At 38.0% G+C, this 22584-nt stretch overlaps 2 protein-coding genes across 3 annotated transcripts in view; one reads left to right on the top strand and one right to left on the bottom strand.

Annotated features, from left to right (window-relative positions):
• Positions 1 to 3300: 3300 nt before the first annotated feature.
• Positions 3301 to 8647, top strand: LOC131528428 (vimentin). Of its 2 annotated transcripts, none has more exons than XM_058757531.1 (4): positions 3301 to 4179; positions 4918 to 5294; positions 6397 to 6682; positions 8474 to 8647. In XM_058757531.1, the coding sequence occupies exons 1-4, from the start codon at positions 3714 to 3716 to the stop codon at positions 8533 to 8535; spliced, it is 1191 nt and encodes a 396-aa protein (XP_058613514.1). In that variant the 5' UTR covers positions 3301 to 3713; the 3' UTR covers positions 8536 to 8647. The 2 variants fall into 2 exon arrangements, with proteins under 2 accessions (XP_058613514.1, XP_058613513.1); XM_058757530.1 differs by having other exon boundaries at positions 8471 to 8647.
• A 1758-nt stretch (positions 8648 to 10405) lies between these two features.
• The window catches only part of nop14 (NOP14 nucleolar protein homolog (yeast)), a 13729-nt gene continuing 1550 nt past the window's right edge, over positions 10406 to 22584 (bottom strand). Inside the window, exons 3-18 of the mRNA XM_058757537.1 lie at positions 22362 to 22503; positions 22132 to 22271; positions 20973 to 21107; positions 20729 to 20851; positions 20520 to 20651; positions 19819 to 20167; positions 18981 to 19111; positions 17606 to 17691; positions 17157 to 17292; positions 16968 to 17069; positions 16701 to 16854; positions 16102 to 16256; positions 11568 to 11723; positions 11375 to 11493; positions 10734 to 10889; positions 10406 to 10654 (exon numbers count right to left, since the gene is read on the bottom strand). Of these exons, the coding sequence (XP_058613520.1) occupies positions 10558 to 10654; positions 10734 to 10889; positions 11375 to 11493; positions 11568 to 11723; positions 16102 to 16256; positions 16701 to 16854; positions 16968 to 17069; positions 17157 to 17292; positions 17606 to 17691; positions 18981 to 19111; positions 19819 to 20167; positions 20520 to 20651; positions 20729 to 20851; positions 20973 to 21107; positions 22132 to 22271; positions 22362 to 22503 (2313 nt within the window). The 3' untranslated portion in view covers positions 10406 to 10557. The remainder of the gene's footprint in view (positions 10655 to 10733; positions 10890 to 11374; positions 11494 to 11567; positions 11724 to 16101; positions 16257 to 16700; positions 16855 to 16967; positions 17070 to 17156; positions 17293 to 17605; positions 17692 to 18980; positions 19112 to 19818; positions 20168 to 20519; positions 20652 to 20728; positions 20852 to 20972; positions 21108 to 22131; positions 22272 to 22361; positions 22504 to 22584) is intronic.

Here is a 22584-nt window from a genome sequence, read left to right as displayed (position 1 = left end):
AAAAAGTATGTGAACCCTTTGATTTAATGACTGGGTAAACTTTCTTTAGCCTCCGCCAAACAGTTACTCTCATACTAAAACACAGTCAAACACAAACCAACAGCATCAGCCTCAACACAAATAACCATCAGCACTGAAGTCATACGGGCCACAGATCATATATGAATGAGTGCACATATCACACAATAACAGCAGCGCTGACGTGATAAAAACAGTTTGTCAAGAAAGAAAGCCTAGCTTGAAAGTTTAAAACAGTTGTAAAAGCTTGAAGTTTGAAAATTTAGATAGATCAGTTAACATGTTGTTAGCATGATTAGCATGTTACTAGAATGTTGTTAGCATTATTAGCATGTCACTAGCATGCTGTTACTATGATTAACATGTCGCTAACATGTTGTTAGGATGATTAACATGTCATTAGCATGTTTCCAGCATGATTAACGTGTTGCTAGCATGATTAGCATGTTGCTAGCATGTCGTTAGCAAGTCACTAGCATGCTGGTAACATGATTAGCATGTAGCTAACATGTTGTTAGCACGATTAGCGTGTTGTTAGCATGTTTCCAGCATGATTGGCAAGTTACTAGCATTATTCTAGCATGATTACCATGTTACTAACATGTTGTTAACATGATTAATAAGTTACTAGCATGTTGTTAACATGTTTCTAGCATGATTAACAAGTTACTAGCATATTCTAGCATGATTAGCATGTTACTAGAATGTTGTTAACATGCTTGTAACAATTAGCAAAGTTACTAGCATGTTATTAACGTGATTAGCAAGTTACTAGCATGATTAGCATTTTACTAGCATGTTTCTAACATGATTAGCATGTTATCAGCATGTTACTAGCATGTTGCTAGCATGATTAGCATGTTATTAAAGTTACTAGCATGTTATTAGCGTGATCAAGTTACTAGCATTATTCTAGCATGATTACCATGTTACTAACATGTTGTTAACATGATTAATAAGTTACTAGCATATTCTAACATGATTAGCATGTTACTAGAATGTTGTTAGCATGATTCTAACAATTAGCAAAGTTACTAGCATGTTATTAACGTGATTAGCAAGTTACTAGTATGATTAGCATTTTACTAGCATGTTTCTAGCATGTTTAGCATGTTATTAGCATGTTACTAGCATTTTGCTAGCATGATTAGCATGTTACTTAGTTTGAATAGTTTTGGCTCATCTGAACATTCCGTCAATGTAAGTCTATGGGATTTTTATGATTTTTAATCTTCAGTTTTATGAAAACCATAAGTCGGATCAGTCTGAAAAGGAGTTTGGTGGTTCTAGATTGAAAGCTCTAGGAGGAGATGCGTTCAGAAATTTGATCTAATAATAATAATAATTAGCAGATCAGTAATGAAGACTCCTGTGAAACACTGCCAGACGTTATGAGCTTTACAACAAACTTGGTTTATTTACTCAAACACAACTTACTTCACTCACTTCAAGTCACGAACAGAACTATAAATATCAGAAAAGCCTTTCGCTTCTTGTTCAGATCCATGTGCTCAACAAATAATCAGCCAAAAATAAGCTCTAGACCCCAAAACTCCAAAGGCATTCTGATACAATACAATGCAGTCCAAACCAAACCAAACCGGTTCATCCTCTTCATCAGCAGTGAATGTTTCTAAAATTACACATTTCACATCCATATTATCATCCATATCTTAAAAGTACTCTTTACACGAGGCAACAGGCATTTCTGATTCTTTATACAATTTCTACAAGTATTCATAAAACAATCATCACACTGAGGAAGCAGTAAAACTCAGATAGCGAAGGTGAAAAACTCTTAAAAGACAATCAATCAATCCACTACAACAATGAACATGCATCAATACTGTGTGTAGTTTTCTACACACAGTCCAGCAATTTATATGTATAAAAAGTTTAATATAAAGTTATATAAAACATATAAATATAGTTACATAAAGAAACAGAAGTTATATGAAATATTTTCACTAGTACGGATGCATGTGCTTAAAACTGTGTGCTCCATTTCTTTGGCCACGCCTCCAAATGACATCACTTCCTCTTGCATGACATTTGACCTCTAGGAGACGTGAACATAGTAAATGTCATAGTGACCCCAAACTTTTGAGAGGTGGTGTATGAAATATAAGAGAATGGAACTGTCAATCTTCAACATCCACATTTCAAAAGAAACAATTCACCAGTGTGTGTTTAAACAGGGCTGAATGAAAGCGTGTGTGTGTGTGTGTCATCTACATCATTAACACTCATCAATCACTGAATATGAAATGCATAATATTCTCATGAGACAATCACATTCCAGCTGGACAACAGCACAGACGTCATACATCAGTTCCAATCTGTGATCCTTAAATCAAGTCAGTTTCTGTGATTGCAGCGCAGCTTGTTTTAGCAGCTAGAAACTCTCTAATCAAGACATACAAGACAAATAATCTCAAATCGAGCATCTTAAAAATGATCAAAATGAGCACATTTATTTAAATCAAGGTCATTTATATCACATGTCAAAATATAAGATTCATATATATGAATATTTTTATTGCAACATAAAGAGAGACAAATATAGATGGTACAAATACAAGAGATTTCACCAGGGCTGATATAGTTAACTAACACCAAAACCTAAAAAGTTAAGTGAAATAAAATAAAATATTACAAATACTTACTAATATTTCAGCTAGTTGCCAAGAAAACATTTCTTATTTTCATTTAGTTGAATTTGATGTAATAAAAGAACTCAAAACTGAAATAAAAAATAAGAAAAACTGCATAGAAATATTTAAAAAATTATAGAAATGACAAAAGCTCAAAACAAAATTACTAAAACTTGAAGAAAAATTATAAGAACTGTATAAAAACAAAATGACAAAAACTAAATGATAAAAACCATATTTTAAAAAAAGTAAACTTCAAAATGACAAAAACACAAAACAAGCTTACTAATACTTTAACAAAAATTAAAATATAAAAATTTAAATGAATTCAAACTATTAATATATAATAGTAATAACTATATAAACAAAATGACAAAACCAAAATTTATAAAAACCACAGACATTTTTTTAAACTAAACTTAATAAAATGACAAAAAATAAAATTACTAAAACTTTAACAAAAATTATAAACACTATATAGAGTTTTAAAAAACTAATGATACAGACATTTAAAAAAAAATGTTAACTTAATAGAAATGACAAAAACTCAAATGAAAATGTAAAAATAAAAACTATTAATATATTAATAGTTTCTCAATAATTCTAAAATAACCCTGGATTCCACAGACTCTAAATATAAGTATTCCGCAAGCATCAGACAAACAAATGGGGAAAAGAAACAGGTGGAAAGAGTGCTGAAGTGCTTGTCTATCGGTAAAGCTCATTAATTCCAGCAGCAGCGCGTCTGTATGAGGTTATATGGAAACGGTGAGCCTGACAGAAATAATGCAGCTCGCGCGCTCCGGCTATGTGGCACTGAGGTGCGAGAGCCGCCGGCCTCCAAACGTCTAATTGATGACAACGATACGTGAGCTAATGAGAAACGCCGGCCTTCGAACTCTGGCAGGAGCGTCATGATCCGCATTTAAACCATGTCAGAACCCTGCAAGACTTTCAAGGGGCTCTGCAAGATTCTTGTCCGGCCCATATAAACGCCGGCGAGCGTCTCCGAGAGCCAAACCTTCCTCCGAGTCTGCAGTCATGAGAGGTTTGTCGTATTCGCAGAAGAGCCTGAGCGTCAGCGGCTCCAGCCGGATGAGGGTCCAGAGCCCGTCTCCGTCCCGATGCCGTGGATCCTCGTACAGCCGCGGACGGACCGGATTCCAGGGCCAGGCGGTGGAGGTGGCCACCGAGATCCATCAGCATCACACCAACGAGAAGGAGGAGATGCAGGAGCTGAACGTGCGCTTCGCCGGATACATCGAGAAGGTCCAGGCGCTGGAGCAGAGGAACGCCGCTCTGAGAGCCGAGCTGGAGGCCCTTCAGGGACGCTTCAAGGGAGGGCCCACCGGCCTCGGGGACGAGTACGAGCTCAAGTTTAAGGAGATGAGGGATCTGATCGAAGCTCTGACCGCTGAGAAGGGCGCAGCTGATATCGAGAGAGGCTACATCGAGGAGGAGGTGGAGGTCTGGAGACTCAAGCTGGAGGAGGAGCTGGCCATCAAAGGTGAGGCTAGATATACTGTATATATATGTGTGACCCGGGACCACAAAACCAGTCATGAGGGTCAATTTTATGAAATTGAGATTTATATATCACCTGAAAGCTGAATAAATAATCTTTGCATTGATGTATGGTTTGTTAGGATCGGACAATATTTGAAAATCTGGAATCTGAGGGTGCAAAAAAATCTAAATATTGAGAAAATCACCTTTAAATAAAGTTCTTAGCAATGCATATTACTGATCAAAAATTAAGCTTATGGTAGGAAATTTATTAAATATCTTCATGGAACATGATCTTAATATCCTAATGATTTTTGGCATAAAAGAAAAATGTATAATTTTGACTCATACAATGTATTGTTGGCTATTGCTACAAATATAGCTGTGCTGCTTATGACTGCTTTTGTGCTGCAGGGTCACATTTTGTTAATATAGACAATATTATCGTGCTAATTTATGTAATTATTTGTTTAGTTTCTGTGCTGGAAAGTGAACCAACTCCAGCATAAGGTTAAAAGCAGCCAAATGTCAAGTCAAGTTACCTCTATTCATATAGTGCTTTTATCAGTACAGATTGTGTCAAAGCAGCTTTACAATCACAGGTTCAATGGATGTTAATGGTTCTTCTATGGCATCACTTTATTTTTAAGAGCATATTGCATGACTGAAACAGATGCATTCTCTTTACGTAACATCACATCAACACCAGTTTTACATGAACTCGCTCTTGACTCCACAGAGGAGGCTGAGATGATTCTTCGCGAGTTCCGTCAAGACGTGGACAACGCGACGCTACAGAAGGCCGACCTGGAGAAGCGCATCGAGCAGCTGGTGGGCGAGATCGAGTTCCTCAAGAAGCTCCACGACGAGGAAGTCGCCGACCTCCTCAAGCAGATCGAGGAGTCCAAGGTGACGGTGGAGCTGGACTCCGACAGACCGGATCTGGCCGCTTACCTGCGCAACATGCGCGCCGAGATCGAGTCTGTGGCCGCTCGCAACGTCCAGGAGGCAGAGAAGTGGTACAAGGGCAAATTTGACACTCTGAAGGTCCAGGCCGGCAAACACGAGGGCCAGATGAAGACCATGAAGGAGGAGATCAGCGTCTTCCACAACCAGGTGACGCACATATCACTTCAAAATACCGTGAATAATTATTTATTACAAATGATTCAGATTCGCTCTCTGACAGCAGATGGCGCTGATGGAACGGCAGAAATGCTGCGCTACTTTGTTTCTGAAACATGTTTAAATTATTTAAATAGCCATTCAGATTTTTTTATTCGCTATGGTGTTCATCACAGCGCCAAATACTTAAACTTAACAGGCTATTTATTTTCAAACTTAATCTGGACTACAACATGCCCTAGATATTGTTTTAAAATGTGTTCTTCTTAGTATTTTTGTCTTGTTTTCTAGTATAAATACCTAAGAATTCTTGAATCAGGACACACTTACTTGACAAATAAAATGACTAAAGATTTTTTGTCGTTCTCTGAAAATATTATGCAAATTTTGTTAGTTTTTGCCTAAAACAAGCAAAAGTATTTCCCAGTGGGGTAAGAACAATAATCTTAATTCAAAGGCTAAATAAGATCATTTTTTCTTACCCCATTGGCAGATATTTTTACTTGTTTTAAGCAAAAACTAACACAAGACATAATATTTTAATTAATTTTACTTATCAAGTAAATGCATCCTGATTTTCAAACCTGAATTTTTAGATATTTATACTAGAAAACAAGACAAAAATACTAAGGAAGAAAATCAATTCAAATTCTTGTAAACATTCATTAATCTTAGGTAAGCTCAATATTTAATAACACGTTGTTAAAATCAAAAGTTGCAACTGTGTTATTTAATGAACCTGAGCTAACGTGAACTAACAGTTGTGTTTTTTTAACAAAGATTAATAACTTCTGTAGCAAATGTTGCTCATTGTTAATGTTAATGCATTAACTAATGAGATCCTATTGTAAAGAGATTAATAATTCTTTTGCACTTTAATCTCTGTGAAATTGTTTACTTTATACATGTTTTGTGTATTGCTTTATTATATTTAAATGTTCAGTTCTTTTTGTTCTAAGAAAAAAGTTATTAAACCTGTTATACTTTATTATGACAACTAAATTTCAATATCGTGATAATACCGTATACCGTGATAAAAGCATTAGCAATTAATCGCAACATGAAAATTTGACACCGTCATATGCCCAACCAGGTGACGGACCTGCAGAACCAGATCGACGGGCTGCGGGCGAGGAACACGGCGCTGGAGCAGCAGCTGGAGGACATGGAGGCGGCGCACCTGGACAAGGCGGCCAGTCTGGAGGACATCATCGTCCAGCTAGAGAGCCAGCTGTGCGAGACTAAGATGGAGATGGGAAAATACATGGCTGACTACCAGCAGCTGCTCCACATCAAGCTGAAGCTGGACGCGGAGATCGCCACCTACAGGAAGCTGCTGGAAGGAGAGGAGAAGCGGCTCGGGATCTCCACCGCAGAAGGTCTGTCTGTTGGGGAGTAACCAGTAGGGATCTACCGATTCACTCAACTCACGATTCGATTTTCTCATGATTTTAACAAAATGAGATTGAAGACATTATACAGTAAATGAAAAGGGGTCCTTTTATTAGGCTATTGCTGCACGTTTCTTTGTGAAATTGAAATATAACAAAACTAAATTGAAATTTTAAAACATACCGCAAATAAAATAAGCAAGTAACACAAATGAAATCTCTTCATATAAACAAAGGCTTTGTCTGTGCACTTTCCATTTAAGATTAGAGGCATAATCCACAAAGATGCAGCATGAGCAGTTTTAGTCTAAATTAGACTGTATAATTTCGAAATTTGAAGCAAAAACAGAATGGTCTGACTTTAGTTTTGTTAAACTATACTACATAAAACACATCTGAAGGAAACCGTGCTGAATGAGCCGCAGGTTCACTCTCTGCCAGCAGGTGGCGCTTATGAACAACAATGATACAGTGTTTCCTTGGTTACCGCTGTAAACAAAGAAGCTGCGCTTATGAACTCTACTTTAATATGCATCGTTCGGGCGAGATGAAAAGAAAATACCACGTAAACCTTTCTAAAGACAGTCAGTTCACCTCAGAGATGCATTCATATAAAATCCGTTTCCAATTGTATCGCGATTTGTTTAGCATCTCCACCGACTTGAATCGTCACATATTAGAATCGATTTTCAACCGGCTCGCGGTTAATCGTTACATCCCTATAGTAACCAGTGTGGGGTGTAATGCATTACTAAGTAATTAATTAGATTTCTCTTGAAAAAATAAAGTAAGGGATTACTCTTAATTTTTCTGTAATTTAATTACAGTTACTTCTGATGCAACTGCATTAAATACTGTGTAGACTATAGAATAATTCTGTTTAAAACAATAGTGGATTCAACAGCAAAATGTAACATCTAATATTAAAACGTATGTGTTTAATGTAACCTTCTCCCTTTCAATACTTTGGACAGTTCAAGAATACTTTATGCAATTTTATATTATTTATTTGAAAGCATTAAAAGAGCAATTTCATGTTGTTCAACTAGCCAAGTTAAACAATACAAGGATAGACATGAAACAAAATTTTAATTCTTTCAATTATAAAATTACTTAAATTTAGAAAGTAATTAGTAATAAGTGGGAAACTGAACTTTCTTTAAGCCCATTGTTTCAGTGAGAAAATATGGTGGACGCATGCCACATCTGTATTAGATATATTTGTTGAAATATTTTTACCTCATTTACATTAAAGCTAGCTAAGCTGCATGTACAAAAAAAGACAGAATTTTGGAAATTGAACAAAACTTGATTTTTTTTTAAATCAAGAACAAGTAATTCGCAGTCTTTAATCATTTTGGAGACGTAGAATAAATTTTAAAAAATGAGTAAGAATAAGAAAAAAATAATTCCTAGAAATGGTACATCACCTAAGTGACTTGAACTCATCTGATGTCGTAATTATGAATTCCCCGCTCATAAATATGAACTTCCCAGGAGCGTCAAAACTTGAGCAGAAATGCACTTTGTTGCTAGGAGACCCATGACAAATGGAAACAATGTATTTAAAGTCTGTTCAAAATATCAAACATGTTTAATCTACACCGACTGGTTGTAATCAGTCTGAAGCCAAAAGATCATGATTTTTTAAAAACCTGTCAAGACTATTCAGACTTTACGCTGACTCATCGCCGACTGTAAATCACGCAGAGTATTCCAGCTTTAGCTCACAGAGAAGTCTTGGGTTAGTTTTAATCTGATGTCTTGTTTTCCCAGCAGTGACAGAAGAGAGAAGCACATCTGTGTCCCGTACTGTAGAGACACACACGGCCATCGCCTGAAGATCAGCCTCCACTAAACCATGACCTGCTGAACTAGCTGAGATAACCAGGCCTCCTGAGACTCGATGAACAGAACCGGCTCAATGTCACCAGGCACTAAATAAAGCTTGATTTCAATGCACTCTGGTCTCTGTTGTATATTTTCTTATGCTTATAACAGAACGGTTTATAAAGCTTCAGTTATTCTGAACTGCTGTCTATGAACTGAAGGATGGAAAAATCAACGCGTTTTTCCTCTTTGTGCTCCTTTATTCCTGGAGCTTCTACATTAATTGGTTGCTTACTATTATTCGTTTGGATGAAAACCAAATTTGAGCTGAATAATGACAGTGTTCTGTAGTTAATTTACAGCTGAAACTGTTTCATAATTAATGAACGCTGACAGTTATTAACCCTTAACTGTCACCGTCCCGTATACGGGACGCCTAAGTTTACTTCATTACAATTAAATCCTAATGTTGACAAACTGTTATTGGAAAAGTCTAAGACTCCTAAATAGATATTTTACCATTTTTTGTTGTTACAAATTATGTAGGAACAGTAATAGATTAATTTATGACAAGAGTGCACCAATGTCTATGATCAATCTACATCATAACAGCAGTTCTGACCTTTGTCACAAAAAGTCTTTATGTCCTTGCCTTTTTCCCTATCACATGTTTTAGCAATCATCATAAGTTATATAATACTTGAAAGCTTAAAATCTCAAAATTCATCCTGTGAAAACCATTTTGAAATCGGAAATTGCGTTACCATAGAAATGGTACTTCAAAATGTTTTAGCGGGGGTGTCATATTACAAAATGTATTGAGGTCTTTTAGAATCAAAACTTTTTATAATCTTGACAAAATACATATTGTTGGAAAGGTCTGAGTCTCAAGATTCCATAATAATATTGTAATATTGAGAGAGAAATTGAGAGATTTGTGACAGAACTGCATCAAAAAAGAATTCAATGGAGTTTGGATGGCACCCGGTGGCTGTTTGTGGTATAACACCTAAAAAAAATTGCATATGAACCTAAGTTTTTTTTCTGTATCAACTTCAAATTTGGAACATAACTTATGTAGACACATGGCTTTAATTTTATAGCAATTTTGGATTTTTAACTATTTTTTAAAATATTTATTTTATATAAAATAAAAATATAATACATTTGCTTTACTGTCAATTTAAACTTCTATAACTTTTTAATACTTTAATTTTATTAAATGATTTCACTTCTATAATAATCTGCTAATTGTCTTCTTTAAAAAGCGTTCATGAAGTATAATTTAAGTTTGGATAGTGCACTTTCTCGTGAATTTTGTTTTTCTTAGTATTTTTGCCTTGTCTTCTCCAGTACAGATATGTAAAAAAAAGAATTTAAATTAAGATACATTAACTTTAGAAGCAAAATTACATAAGATATTAAGATATGAAAAAAACCGTATCAAAATTAAATGAGATTAAGCTTAAAACAAGAACAAATATCTGCCAATCAATCGGTCAGAAAGACATTTGTTTTCCCTTTAAATTAAGTTAATTTTTCTGAGCCCATTGGCAGATGTTTGTTCTTGTTTTAAGCATAAACTCACTTCATTTTGATATTTATTAATATCTCATGTCATTTTGCATGTACTCTACCAGTCAAAGTTTTTGAACAGTAAGATTTTTTAAAAGAAGTCTCTTCTGCTCACCAAGCCTGCATTTATTTGATCCAAAGCACAGCAAAAACAGTAAAATTGTGAAATATTTTTACAATTTAAAACAGCTGTTTTCTATGTGAATATCTGTTTAACTGTAATTTATTTCTGTGATGCGCAGCTATATTTTCAGCATCATTACTCCAGTCTTCAGAGTCATATAATCCTTCAGAATTCAGGGGAGATTATAGAATTTAATACTTTTATTTAGCAAGGACACTTTAAATTGATCAAAAGTGGTGATAAGAAAGAGTCTCACTGCAAAGCATTATTTCTCATAACCTGTCATATAAAAAAACGCTATAATGAGGAGTATTAAAGCAGTTCATGACAGAAATCACTTCCTCTTCTTCCTCTTGAGGGCCTTCCACTCTCCCTCCTGCGTGGCCAGACTGCCATACAGCTCCTTCACCTTCCTCTTCCTCTCCGAGTCCCTGATGCACAACACGAGAGCAGAGTCAGAGACTGACGTGATGAAGCACGATCACATGACGCTCCTCCACAAACACTGACCTGCTCATGACGTCGTTGAGTTTCTCGCGGGCCAGGAACCGCGTGTCCTTCCGGATCTCCCTCAGCGCTCCCTTAAACTCCCGCTTGTATTTGTGCTGGAGCCGCTCGTGCTCCTTCTCCTCCTTCGTGTTCCCTCGCTTTTTACCGTAATCCAGACTGCAGGACAAACCAGAGCCAGAATCAGATCAGATCAGCTTTATTCATCCCCAAGGGGAAATTAAACTCTCAGAATACATTTGACTAACACACTTCTGTCCAGGACAGATTTCCTATATGTGACCACAAAACCAGTCAATTTTTTGAAATTGAGATTTATGCATCGCCTGAAATCTGAATAAATAGCTTTGCATTGATGTATGGTTTGTTAGGATCGGACAATATTTGTCTGAGATACAACTATTTGAAAATCTGGAATCTGAGGGTGCAAAAAAAATCTAAATATTGAGAAAATCACCTTTAAAGTTGTCCAAATGAATTCTTAGCAATGCATATTACTAAGTTTTGATATATTTATGGTAGGAAATTTATCAAATATCTTCATGGCTATTGCTACAAATATACCTGTGCTACTTCTCACGTATAGTGCAGTGTAGGACAGAAATGTGTCAGAATGAAATGATTCTCGTTCATGTTTCACTCACATCTGCACTATTTTCGGTGTGAAGAGCTTCAGCGGGATGGGTTTCTTCTTCTTGAACAGCAGAGGTGCATGCTGGGAAGGCTTCTCAGGAATGGCGTCTAAGATCTCCTTGTGAAGGTCCTGCACACAAACACATCAGAATGAATGGTAACGCGCTGATGATTGTGAAGCGGAGGGGTAACGAGATACTGAACCTGGATAGGGGCGGGGTAACTCTGGACAGGAAGATGCTTGAGAAGCAGCGTTCTGATTGGCTGGAAGATGTGAGCGTATGACGGCAAGTCTTTATAGAGCGACGTGCATCTCTTCACCAGATCCAGACAGGAATCAATGAGCGACAGCCTGAAGCACAAGCACAGCAGATGCAGAAGAGATTCAATGCATGTTTATTATTACACAACACCTGCTAACACTTTACTCCAAGCATTTATATATAGTGCATCACATGCATTAATTATGCCTTGTAATAAATGCATCGTATGATCTCATGCTTGCTTTCTTTACTCAATAATTGTAACCACATCATAATAAATCACTTCATTTTTACACTTTTAGAAAATGTCATGCATTAAAATACATGACAAATTACATATTTCAGATACATTTATAATGCATTATAACATACATTATGAACACCTATAATGCATTTTACATTAAGGCTTCAAGAAACGTGTTACCAAACCTTTCATACACAAGTGTGATTTAAAGTGCTTTACATAAAAATAAGAGTCATAAAAGGTGCATCAGAAATAAAAATAACAAAGCAAAAAACAAATAGGGATTTAAATGTATAAAAAAAAAAGAAAACAGCAGAAATAAAAAGATCAATCAATAATGTAATCCCTAACTGGTGTGAATGTGTGTGTGTGAGAGAGAGAGAGAGAGAGAGAGAGAGAGTGTGTATAAGAGTGAGTGTGTGTGTGTGTGTGAGAGAGAGAGAGTGTGTATAAGTGTGTGTGTGTGTGTGTGTGTGTGTGAGAGAGAGAGTGTGTATAAGAGTGTGTGTGTGAGAGAGCGAGAGAGAGTGTGTATAAGAGTGAGTGTGTGTGTGTGTGTGTGTGTGTGTGTGAGAGAGAGAGAGTGTGTGTGTGTGAGAGAGAGAGAGAGTGTGTATAAGTGAGTGTGTGTGTGTGTGAGAGAGAGTGTATAAGTGTGTGTGTGTGTGTGTGTGTGTGTGTGTGTGTGTGAGAGAGAGAGTATAAGTGTGTGTGTGTGTGTGTGTGTGTGAGAGAGAGAGTGTGTATAAGAGTGTGTGTGTGTGTGTGTGTGTGTGTGAGAGAGAGTGTATAAGAGTGTGTGTGTGTGTGTGTGTGTGAGAGAGAGAGAGTGTATAAGAGTGTGTGTGTGTGTGTGTGAGAGAGTGTGTGTGAGAGAGTGTGTGTGTGAGAGAGTGTGTGTGAGAGAGAGAGAGAGAGAGAGAGTGTGTATAAGAGTGTGTGTGTGTGTGTGTGTGTGTGAGAGAGAGAGTGTGTATAAGAGTGTGTGTGTGTGTGTGTGAGAGAGAGAGAGAGAGTGTGTATAAGAGTGTGTGTGTGTGTGTGTGTGTGTGAGAGAGAGAGAGAGTGTATAAGAGTGTGTGTGTGTGTGTGTGTGTGTGAGAGAGAGAGAGAGAGTGTGTATAAGAGTGTGTGTGTGTGTGAGAGAGAGCGAGAGAGAGAGTGTGTATAAGAGTGTGTGTGTGTGTGTGAGAGAGCGAGAGAGAGTGAGAGAGAGAGTGTGTGTGTGTAATGATACATTTAAGTACTTAGTAATATTAATTAATTGCATGTACTTAATATGAAATTTATTACTATGTTATACAGTGAACTTTTCATATCAACATACAATATTCCATACAAAATATCCCCACAAATGCACTGCATCACCGAGATTTCTGGTAGTGTATGTAATTTACTCAGTGTTCGATCAGCTTTTGCATACTTAAATCTGAATATTGTTATTTACCTTTACAAAGGCCTATTTTTACAGATGCATAAATGTTTTGATATATTAAACATAAAACGTTGAAAACTGTTATTTGAAATTATTTAAATAACAAAAGATGTTTTAAATGTGAAATTGGCAGGTGGCAGCAAGCCACTGTTAATAAGTGAATCATTGCGATTGAACCGAATCATTTAAACAGTTGATTCATTCAGAAACGAAACACCGTCATGTTGCTCAGAGACGCAAAACTATGGGAGACAGTTTCCGCCACTGAATAAAACATTTTTTAAAAGAAGGTTATTGCGACTTTTTTTTTTTTTTACAGAATTGTGACACTGTTTTTGCTTCACATGTTGAAATAATACTTAATAATTTCCATCTGAAACAGTTCATGCATGCAGCATCTTTGTTTGGATCTTGGTTAAAATGCTGGGGTTGTCTCTAATTATAAATGGCTACAGATACAGCAAATAAACATCTTGTTCATGTACTCATATTTTCATTTTTTCTTGTCTCTTGGTCAAAAGAAAAAAAGAAAATAAATTGGTAATAATAAGTGTGTGTGCAGGACCTTTTCTAGCCAATGTGCCACCCTAGCCGAAATCCCTATTAGATTATCATCTGTATTATCATTATAGCCACTGGATGCCTGTATAGCTCTATGTAACAATCCCTAGTTGCTAAGAAATTGTCATCAAACAAATTAATTTTATTACATTTGGATTTAGATACACGTTTAGATAATATCAACAGCTACTTTTTGTCTTTATCTGTTTTTGTTCAATTGTTTTGTTGTTTTGTAATATTGCATTATTATTTCAGTTAAACCTATAAAACCCTTTGTTACCCCAAACTACATATAAAGCCTGATCAGTGGTATAAAAGTAATCAGAATGCAGATATTTTCTCCTTTGTTACTCACTGATGCGTGAACTTTCCCTTTAAATAACGCGGCGCTCTGCGATGTGTGACGCTGCTCTGCTGCTGGATACGAATTGATTCAGCATTTCAACACTTCCGTAAGGACACGTTAAATTCGACAAAGTGGTTTAATAAAAGGATGTATTGATTTCGTGAATTAGCGAATTTTACAACACCAATATTTTTTAATTGGCTGTTAAAGTTTATATGGGAATCTTAAACGACACACTGATCCTTTAACAATGCACTGGCACAAAAACGCACGCCTTTTGGACTAATTTCACAACATGATTTCTCAACTGCCACAAATACTGCCTAAACAATATATTGATTTTGTGCACTTATTACTGTACCAATATTTTAATTGGCCTTTGAATCTAACTTTATTGCATGGCAAAAAAAAGCCTTGCCAAAGCTCTGACAGAACCCACTGATCTGATGCATTGTTGAGTGTGTGTGTGTGTGTGTGTGTGTGAGTGAGTGTGTGAGTGAGTGAGCGTGTCTGTAAGTGTGTGTGAATAACTGTGAGAGAGAGTGTGTGTGTGTGTGTGTGTGTGTGTGTGTGTGAGTGAGTGAGTGAGTGTGTGTGTGTGAATAACTGAGAGAGAGTGTGTGTGTGTGTATGTGTCTGTGTCTGTAAGTGTGTGTGAATAAGTGTGTGTGTGTTTTTGTGACAAATCAGGACATAGATGTGTATGACGAGGGTATGGCAGGTATTACAAGGAGAAGGTGACTTTTCAGGACATTGACCCATGTCCCCACTTTTCAAAACGCTTATAAATCACTCAGAATGAGGTTTTTGGGGAAAGTTGAAATGCACAGTCTCCTGTAAGGGGTAGGTTTAGGTGTAGGGTTGGTGTGGGACAATAGCACATACAGTAAGTACAGTATAAAACCATTACGCCTATGGAGAGTCCCCACAATTCACAAAACAAACGTGTGTGTGTGTGTGTGTGTGAGTGAGTGTGTCTGTAAGTGTGTGTGAATAACTGTGAGAGAGAGTGAGTGTGTGTGTGTGTGTGTGTGAGTGAGTGAGTGAGTGAGTGTGTGTGTGTGTGAATAACTGAGAGAGTGTGTGTGTATGTGTCTGTGTCTGTAAGTGTGTGTGAATAAGTGTGTGTGTGTTTTGTGACAAATCAGGACATAGATGTGTATGACGAGGGTATGGCAGGTATTACAAGGAGAAGGTGACTTTTCAGGACATTGACCCATGTCCCCACTTTTCAAAACGCTTATAAATCACTCAGAATGAGGTTTTTGGGGAAAGTTGAAATGCACAGTCTCCTGTAAGGGGTAGGTTTAGGTGTAGGGTTGGTGTGGGACAATAGCACATACAGTAAGTACAGTATAAAACCATTACGCCTATGGAGAGTCCCCACAATTCACAAAAACAAACGTGTGTGTGTGTGTGTGTGTGAGTGAGTGTGTCTGTAAGTGTGTGTGAATAACTGTGAGAGAGAGTGAGTGTGTGTGTGTGTGTGTGTGTGTGTGTGAGTGAGTGAGTGAGTGTGTGTGTGTGTGAATAACTGAGAGAGAGTGTGTGTGTGTATGTGTCTGTGTCTGTAAGTGTGTGTGAATAAGTGTGTGTGTGTTTTTGTGACAAATCAGGACATAGATGTGTATGACGAGGGTATGACAGGTATTACAAGGAGAAGGTGACTTTTCAGGACATTGACCCATGTCCCCACTTTTCAAAACGCTTATAAATCACTCAGAATGAGGTTTTTTGGGGAAAGTTGAAATGCACAGTCTCCTGTAAGGGGTAGGTTTAGGTGTAGGGTTGGTGTAGGACAATAGCACATACAGTAAGTACAGTATAACAACCATTACGCCTATGGAGAGTCCCCACAATTCACAAAAACAAACGTGTGTGTGTGTGTAGTGGTCTCTCTCCTCCAGACTCTGGGCTGGGATTCTGTGAGCTGTGTGCAGTGAAATGGGTTTCCTGTTCCAGCTGTGAGACGTGTTTGGATCCTTCAGAACCAGCAGATCACAGCTCTTCCCCTGCCGTCTGAACGGACTCACCACCGTATAACCTACACACACACACACGGCAGTCAGAACGAGTGTTAATGACAGCACGAGACAGACAAACACACACACACACATACATGATGGTCAAGTGAGCATGATGGACAGCTGTTCAGAATCAAACGCTCAGAATAAAAGTTGACATGAGCAGACAGGAAACACCCAGATTCCTCTTCCTGTTTCCACACGAGCAGCTCGTTATGTTTGATCAGATGAAGGAAAATCTCACTGGACGCTTGAGAATTTAGAAAATTTCCCATCAGAGGCAGACGTGATGCTCCACCCCAACACACCAGATCACACCACAGACACAGATTCCTGCTGATCACGTCAACACACACTCACTCACTCACACACACACACACACACACACACACACACACACACACACACACACACACACACACACACACACACACACACACACACACACACACACACTGCAGTACCCATGTTGTGTTTGTCGGAGACTGTCAGGTGCAGGAGTCCCAGCAGGAAGTTCATCAGTTCTGGGAAAAACCTCTGAGACAGAGAGACGAACTCCAGCGCCAGACAGCAGAGGACCAAACCCTTACACACATCCTCCAGAGAGAGCACCACACACTGAAACACACACACAGAGTCATCAAGTCTTGGGTGAACAAGATGTGTATAAAGCATCTGTATGACTAAAACAAACAAACAAACAGTCTACTCATTATCACACACACACAGACCTTGGTGAGCGCCTGACTGATGTAGAGGAACGCTGGAGTCGTCACCGGATGTCTGAAGTCTGACGCGGGGAACAGCAGCGCCGTGATCTTCAGGAGGACCAGCTGCACACACACACACACACACACGATGAGCTCAGGGTCAGCCTCTCGTCTCTGTATCTGTGTACCTGTGTCAGTGCATCAGCACACCATGTCCAGATCAGGCATCGGCGCTCGACCTTTAACCTCCAGCATCTCCTCCATGCTGTGGCCGCTGTCGCTGAGTAACGTCTGCACGGCTTTACACGCGGTCTCGGGAAACATCTGACACAGACTGCAGATCTGACTGCAGAACACACACAAGAACACGGATAAGCTCACGTAAGCTGTGTGTGTGTGTGTGTTTTTGTTTGTTTGTTTGTACGCGTACGTGTGTGTGTGAGCATGTGTTTGTGTGTGTGTTTTTGTGACAAATCAGGGCATAGATGTGTATAATAACAAAGGTATAACAGGTATTACAAGGTGAAGGTGACTTTTCAGGACATTGACCCATGTCCCCACTTTTCAAAACGCTTATAAATCATGTGTGTGTGTGTGTGTACGCATACGCATGTGTGTGCGTGTGGGAGTGTGTGTGTGTGTGTATGTGTGTTACTCACGGGATGAGAGCGTTGATGGTTCTCAGATCAGGAGGATTCTGGGTAGCGAGTTCACCAACATATTCCAGCAGAAAGCCAAACAATTTCTGAACACAGAATAAAACACAATCACATTTAACACACACACACACACACACACACACACACACACACACACACACAGTGGCTCCGTGTCAAACGCTAAACACACTGCGTGACATCTACACAGGCAGCATCCTGACAGACTCAAAAAAGTGAGGAAATTAAAAATGGTCAATCAACGTCTATTGAAGCGCTTGAGATGTTTTTAAACAAAAACCATAAAAGATTTTTATTTAAATAAAATACAAAATAATCCAAAGTAAAATACAAAAACCTTCAACTTAATTTATAATAATGATCACGGGTAAAAAAGATATTCAAAATCTTTTTTAAATGTAGCCTTCAAATGTGACTGACAAAATGTGATCCCCCAATGTCGCCCATGATAATAATAATTTTATTTTATTTTATTTTATATAGCACCTTTAAATTTTACTTTCTCAAGGCGCTTTACATAAAAGCTTTACACAAAGGCAAACGCAACAATTTAAGACAATATAATGTAAATATAACAAAAGACAAATAGCAAAGAACACAATAAGAAACTAATCAAATAAAAACAATCCTGGAAAATAATGTTGAAGAATAATACATTTTAAGAATAATGTTTTTTTTTATTTCAGCTACCTGCCTAGGCAAGTTTAACTTAATGTACTAAAATAACTAAAACTGAAAAAAATGTAACGTTAATAAAAACTATATAGACATGTGACCCTGCAGCACAAAACCAGTCTTAAGTCGCTGGGTATATTTGTAGCAATAACCAAAAAAAAAAATTGTATGAGTCAAAATTATACATTTTTCTTTTATGCCAAAAATCATTATGATATTAAGTAAAGATCATGTTCCATGAAGATATTTAGTAAATTTCTTACTGTAAATGTATGAAAACTTCATTTTGATTAGTAATATGCATTGCTCAGAACTTCATTTGAACAACTTTAAAGGAGATTTTCTCAATATTTAGATTTTTTTGCACCCTCAGATTCCAGATTTTCAAATATTGTCCGATCCTAACAAACCATACATCAATGGAAAGATTATTTATTCAGCTTTCAGATGATGCATAAATCTCAATTTCGAAAAATTCACATTTAAGACTGGTTTTGTCGTCCAGGGTCACATATTTAAAAAATGATTAAAATGCAACAAAATAACTAAAACTTACTAAAATACAAAAAATGTAAAAAAAAGAATAGTAATTGTAAAAAAAAAAAAAAATGTAAAAATCAAACAATGAATAAACACTGTAAGAGCGAGTGAATGAAGGGTCTGGTCCGTGTCTCTCTCTGACCTGTAGTTTGGCTTTGTTTCCTGCGGCCAGACTGGGATGATTACACTTGACCGTTCTGTCCAGTATGAGGCGCTGCTGCTCTGATCCGTGATCCTGCAGGAGCGACTTCAGACTGCTGTAACTGTCTGGAGCTGAGACACACACACACACACACACACACTCGTAAGCTCATCTAGACTTCCACTGCATCTCCTAAACCAGGGGTCGGCAAGTTAGTTTGACATCGGGGCAAAAAAACTTTTCGCCACTAGATGGCGGCCAGAAAATAGTAAAAGGATAATTTAAGAAATGAATTGCTGAAAAATGCAACTAGAATTGCCTGTGACAGACTGTTAGTGTCTTCTGTAACTGATAGTGAGCTGTTACTCTGTGTTAAATCCTGTAGGAGGACAGTCATTAACAAAAAGCCACATTTGTGGCGGCGTCCAGGTTTTACACTGGATAAATTAATAAAGCAAAGCAGTGGCACGTATCTTCATTCACCAACTTGCAACACAGATCGCCTTGCTGAAACACATACATGTGGGAGATGCGGAATGGATAAAACTAACTAAAAAATTAAAGAGGACTTGAATAAGCCCATTAATGGCATGTTTGAGTCATGCTCTTAACAAACTGTGTTTTATTTCCTCTTTCCATATCGTGAATAATAATGTGTATCATTTCAGCTTGCTCGTCACACAATGGAGTCTAACTTATTGTAGTAATTATTTGATGTAGCCGACTTTTACACTCCTGACCTCTGACCCCTAAACAAACTTGTCTTCAGGACAGATTCATTCAGACATGCATTAACAGCAGGTCAGGTGAGTTCATGCCGATCATGTGACTGTGTTACCTGTGAAGGTGTATGGCAGTTCTGCTCTGGCTGCTTCCTGTGCAGCTTTCTTCTGCTCCTCAATCTCCGCCGGAGGCCCTTCAGCACCGACCTGCTCTTCCTCAGCGCCCTGACCCTCCTCATCCTCACTGCCCTCATCAGACTGCAGGTCACCGTGATCATCATCCTCATCCTCCTCCTCTTCTTCTTCTTCTTCACCCTCATCAGCATCATCTTCAGCAACAGCATTATCATCCTCATCCTCTCCTCGCTCTTCATCACCATCATCATCCTCATCCTCTCCTCGCTCTTCATCACCATCATCATCCTCTTTCTCTTCCTCCTCTTCCTCAATGTTCCATTTACCATCCTGCAGACAGAGAATCATGTGTCTGTTACTCATTTACATACATGAACATTTAAATCATAAATGGTGGAAATGACACCAAATACAAGCTCTACATATTCAGTTTTTGCAACAACGACGTCAACATTTTTGTGCATCAATATTTATATTTTTACAGTCAAGTCACGTGTATTTCTGTAATGCTTCATAAAATACAGATGGTTTCAAAGCAGCTTCACAGTGATAAACAGGAAAATAACCATCAATGTTGTAAAATTAATTATGAAAGTCGGTCAAATTCATTTTTGAACCATTTTTAAATAATTTTAGGGTCACAAATGATTGTAAGGTTTGTTATGGCGAGTGTGTTTCTGACCTTGTAAGCGAGTGTTTTGCGGTCGTCTCCATCCAGTAAGAATCCATCATTCATATCATCAGCAGAGATGTGTGTGTTGGTCTGAACAGCCTCTTCTTCAGCGTCTCCCATCATCCTCTTCAGTCTGTCGGCCTGAAACACAAACACACATCGGTGAGGTCTTCCTCTTCCTCCTCCTCCTCAGGTGTCCAGCAGCAGGAGCTCAGTACCTCCAGAGTCTGCAGGCGCTGTTTCTCCTCTCGGGCCAGCTCCTCCGCGCTCTTCAGCTTCTCTGATGGTTGAGCCTTCATCTCGAAGCCCAGCTCTCGCACCATCACGTCATACTGGTCCAGCTGACACACACACACACACACACACACACACACACACACACACACACACACACACGTGAGTGAGGAGCAGCAGAACACGCTCAGAAACAGCATCAGCGTTTGGACGTAGAAGCTTCAGTACCTTGGGTTTGTCCGTCTCGTCTTTCCTCTCTGCTTTCGGGGTTTTGTGGCCCAGAAGATTCTGGATGGATTTCCATTCCTGATCCAGTTTCTCCGTGAGCTCCTGCGCCTCCTCCTTCTGCGTCTGACGCTCGCGCTGAGAAGATCAAGAGCGTCAGCGTTAAAGAACCGCTCACAACCATCACGTGGCAGACAACAAAATACACTTATAATAAACAGAACATTATCATCAGAAAGTGTGGATGATAATAGCGTTTATCGTTATCATTACAGATATTGTTACAGTTATTGTTGCAGATGTTATAGTTATTGTTACAACTATTGTTAGCTATAGTTAATGTTACAGCTGTCATTATAGTTATTGTTCCAGATATTAAAAGTTATCGTTACAGCTGTCATTAGTTATTGTTACAGATGTTATAGTTATCACCACAGTTGAAGTTATTGTTACAACTGTTGCTAAAGTTATCATTTCAGCTGCCGTTAATGTTACAGATGTTGGTATATAGTTATTGTTATCGTTACAGATGTTATCACAGTTGTAGTCATCGTTACAGGTGTTGCTAAATTTATCGTTACAGCTCTCGTTGTAGTTATTGTTAAATATGTTGTTAAAGTTATCGTCACAGCTGTCATTAGAGAGATTGTTATAGCTGTTGATACACTTATTGTTACAGATGTTGATACAGTTATCGTTACAGATGTTGTTATTACAGCTATTGTAACAGCTGTTACAGTTATTGTATAGGTGTTGTTTATAGTTATTACATTTATCATTATAGTTGACATTACAGCTGTCATTATAGTTACTGATATATATATATATATATCATTATAATTATTACAACTATTGTTAAAGCTACCATTACAGTTACTGTTACAGCTCTCGTTATAGATATTGCTATAGTTAACATTACAGCTGTTCTTTTAGTTATATCTATTGTTATAATTATTGTTACAGCTATCCTTATTGTTACAGTTATAGCTGCAACTCTCACAGTTATCGTTACAGCTATTGTAGATTCCGTTATAGTTACTACACAGCTCTACTTACAGATATACAGTTATTGTTCTTGGTGTGATGATGTTTAAGGATGAGACAGGATGATGTTTAATCACAGTAAAGTAACATTTTATTATTTGAGGACACACTTTCTGACCTTCTCCTGTTTGGATTTGATAATGAGCTCCTCGATCAGCTCCTGCCGTGATTTGGGCTTGTGTTCTTCATCTTCATCTCTAGCGCTCTTCTTCCTCAGCAAACCTCCACCGCCGCCGAAATGTGTGGCGGTCAGTTCAGCTGCAGACACATCCATCATCACATCAGTTACTGATTGTAACACTGATTGACTATTGATAAGGGATGATCATTCATGTTTAAACGCATCACCTGACAGCAGGCCCTTTTCTTCAGAGTCACTGTCGCTGTCAATCACATCCGTCATCTTCTCCATCTCCGCCAGAGACCGGCCGTAATGGGTCAGCTCCTCTTCCTCATTCAGATTATACATGTCCGTGCTGTCGTGAGTGCGCTGCACACACACACACACACACACACACACACACACACACACATCAGTGATGATCAGTAAAGCTGCAGTACATGTTACAGA

Source organism: Onychostoma macrolepis, chromosome 21, assembly GCF_012432095.1.
Source record: "Onychostoma macrolepis isolate SWU-2019 chromosome 21, ASM1243209v1, whole genome shotgun sequence".
NCBI lineage: Eukaryota > Metazoa > Chordata > Actinopteri > Cypriniformes > Cyprinidae > Onychostoma > Onychostoma macrolepis.
This window is presented reverse-complemented; position numbering and strand designations above follow the sequence as displayed.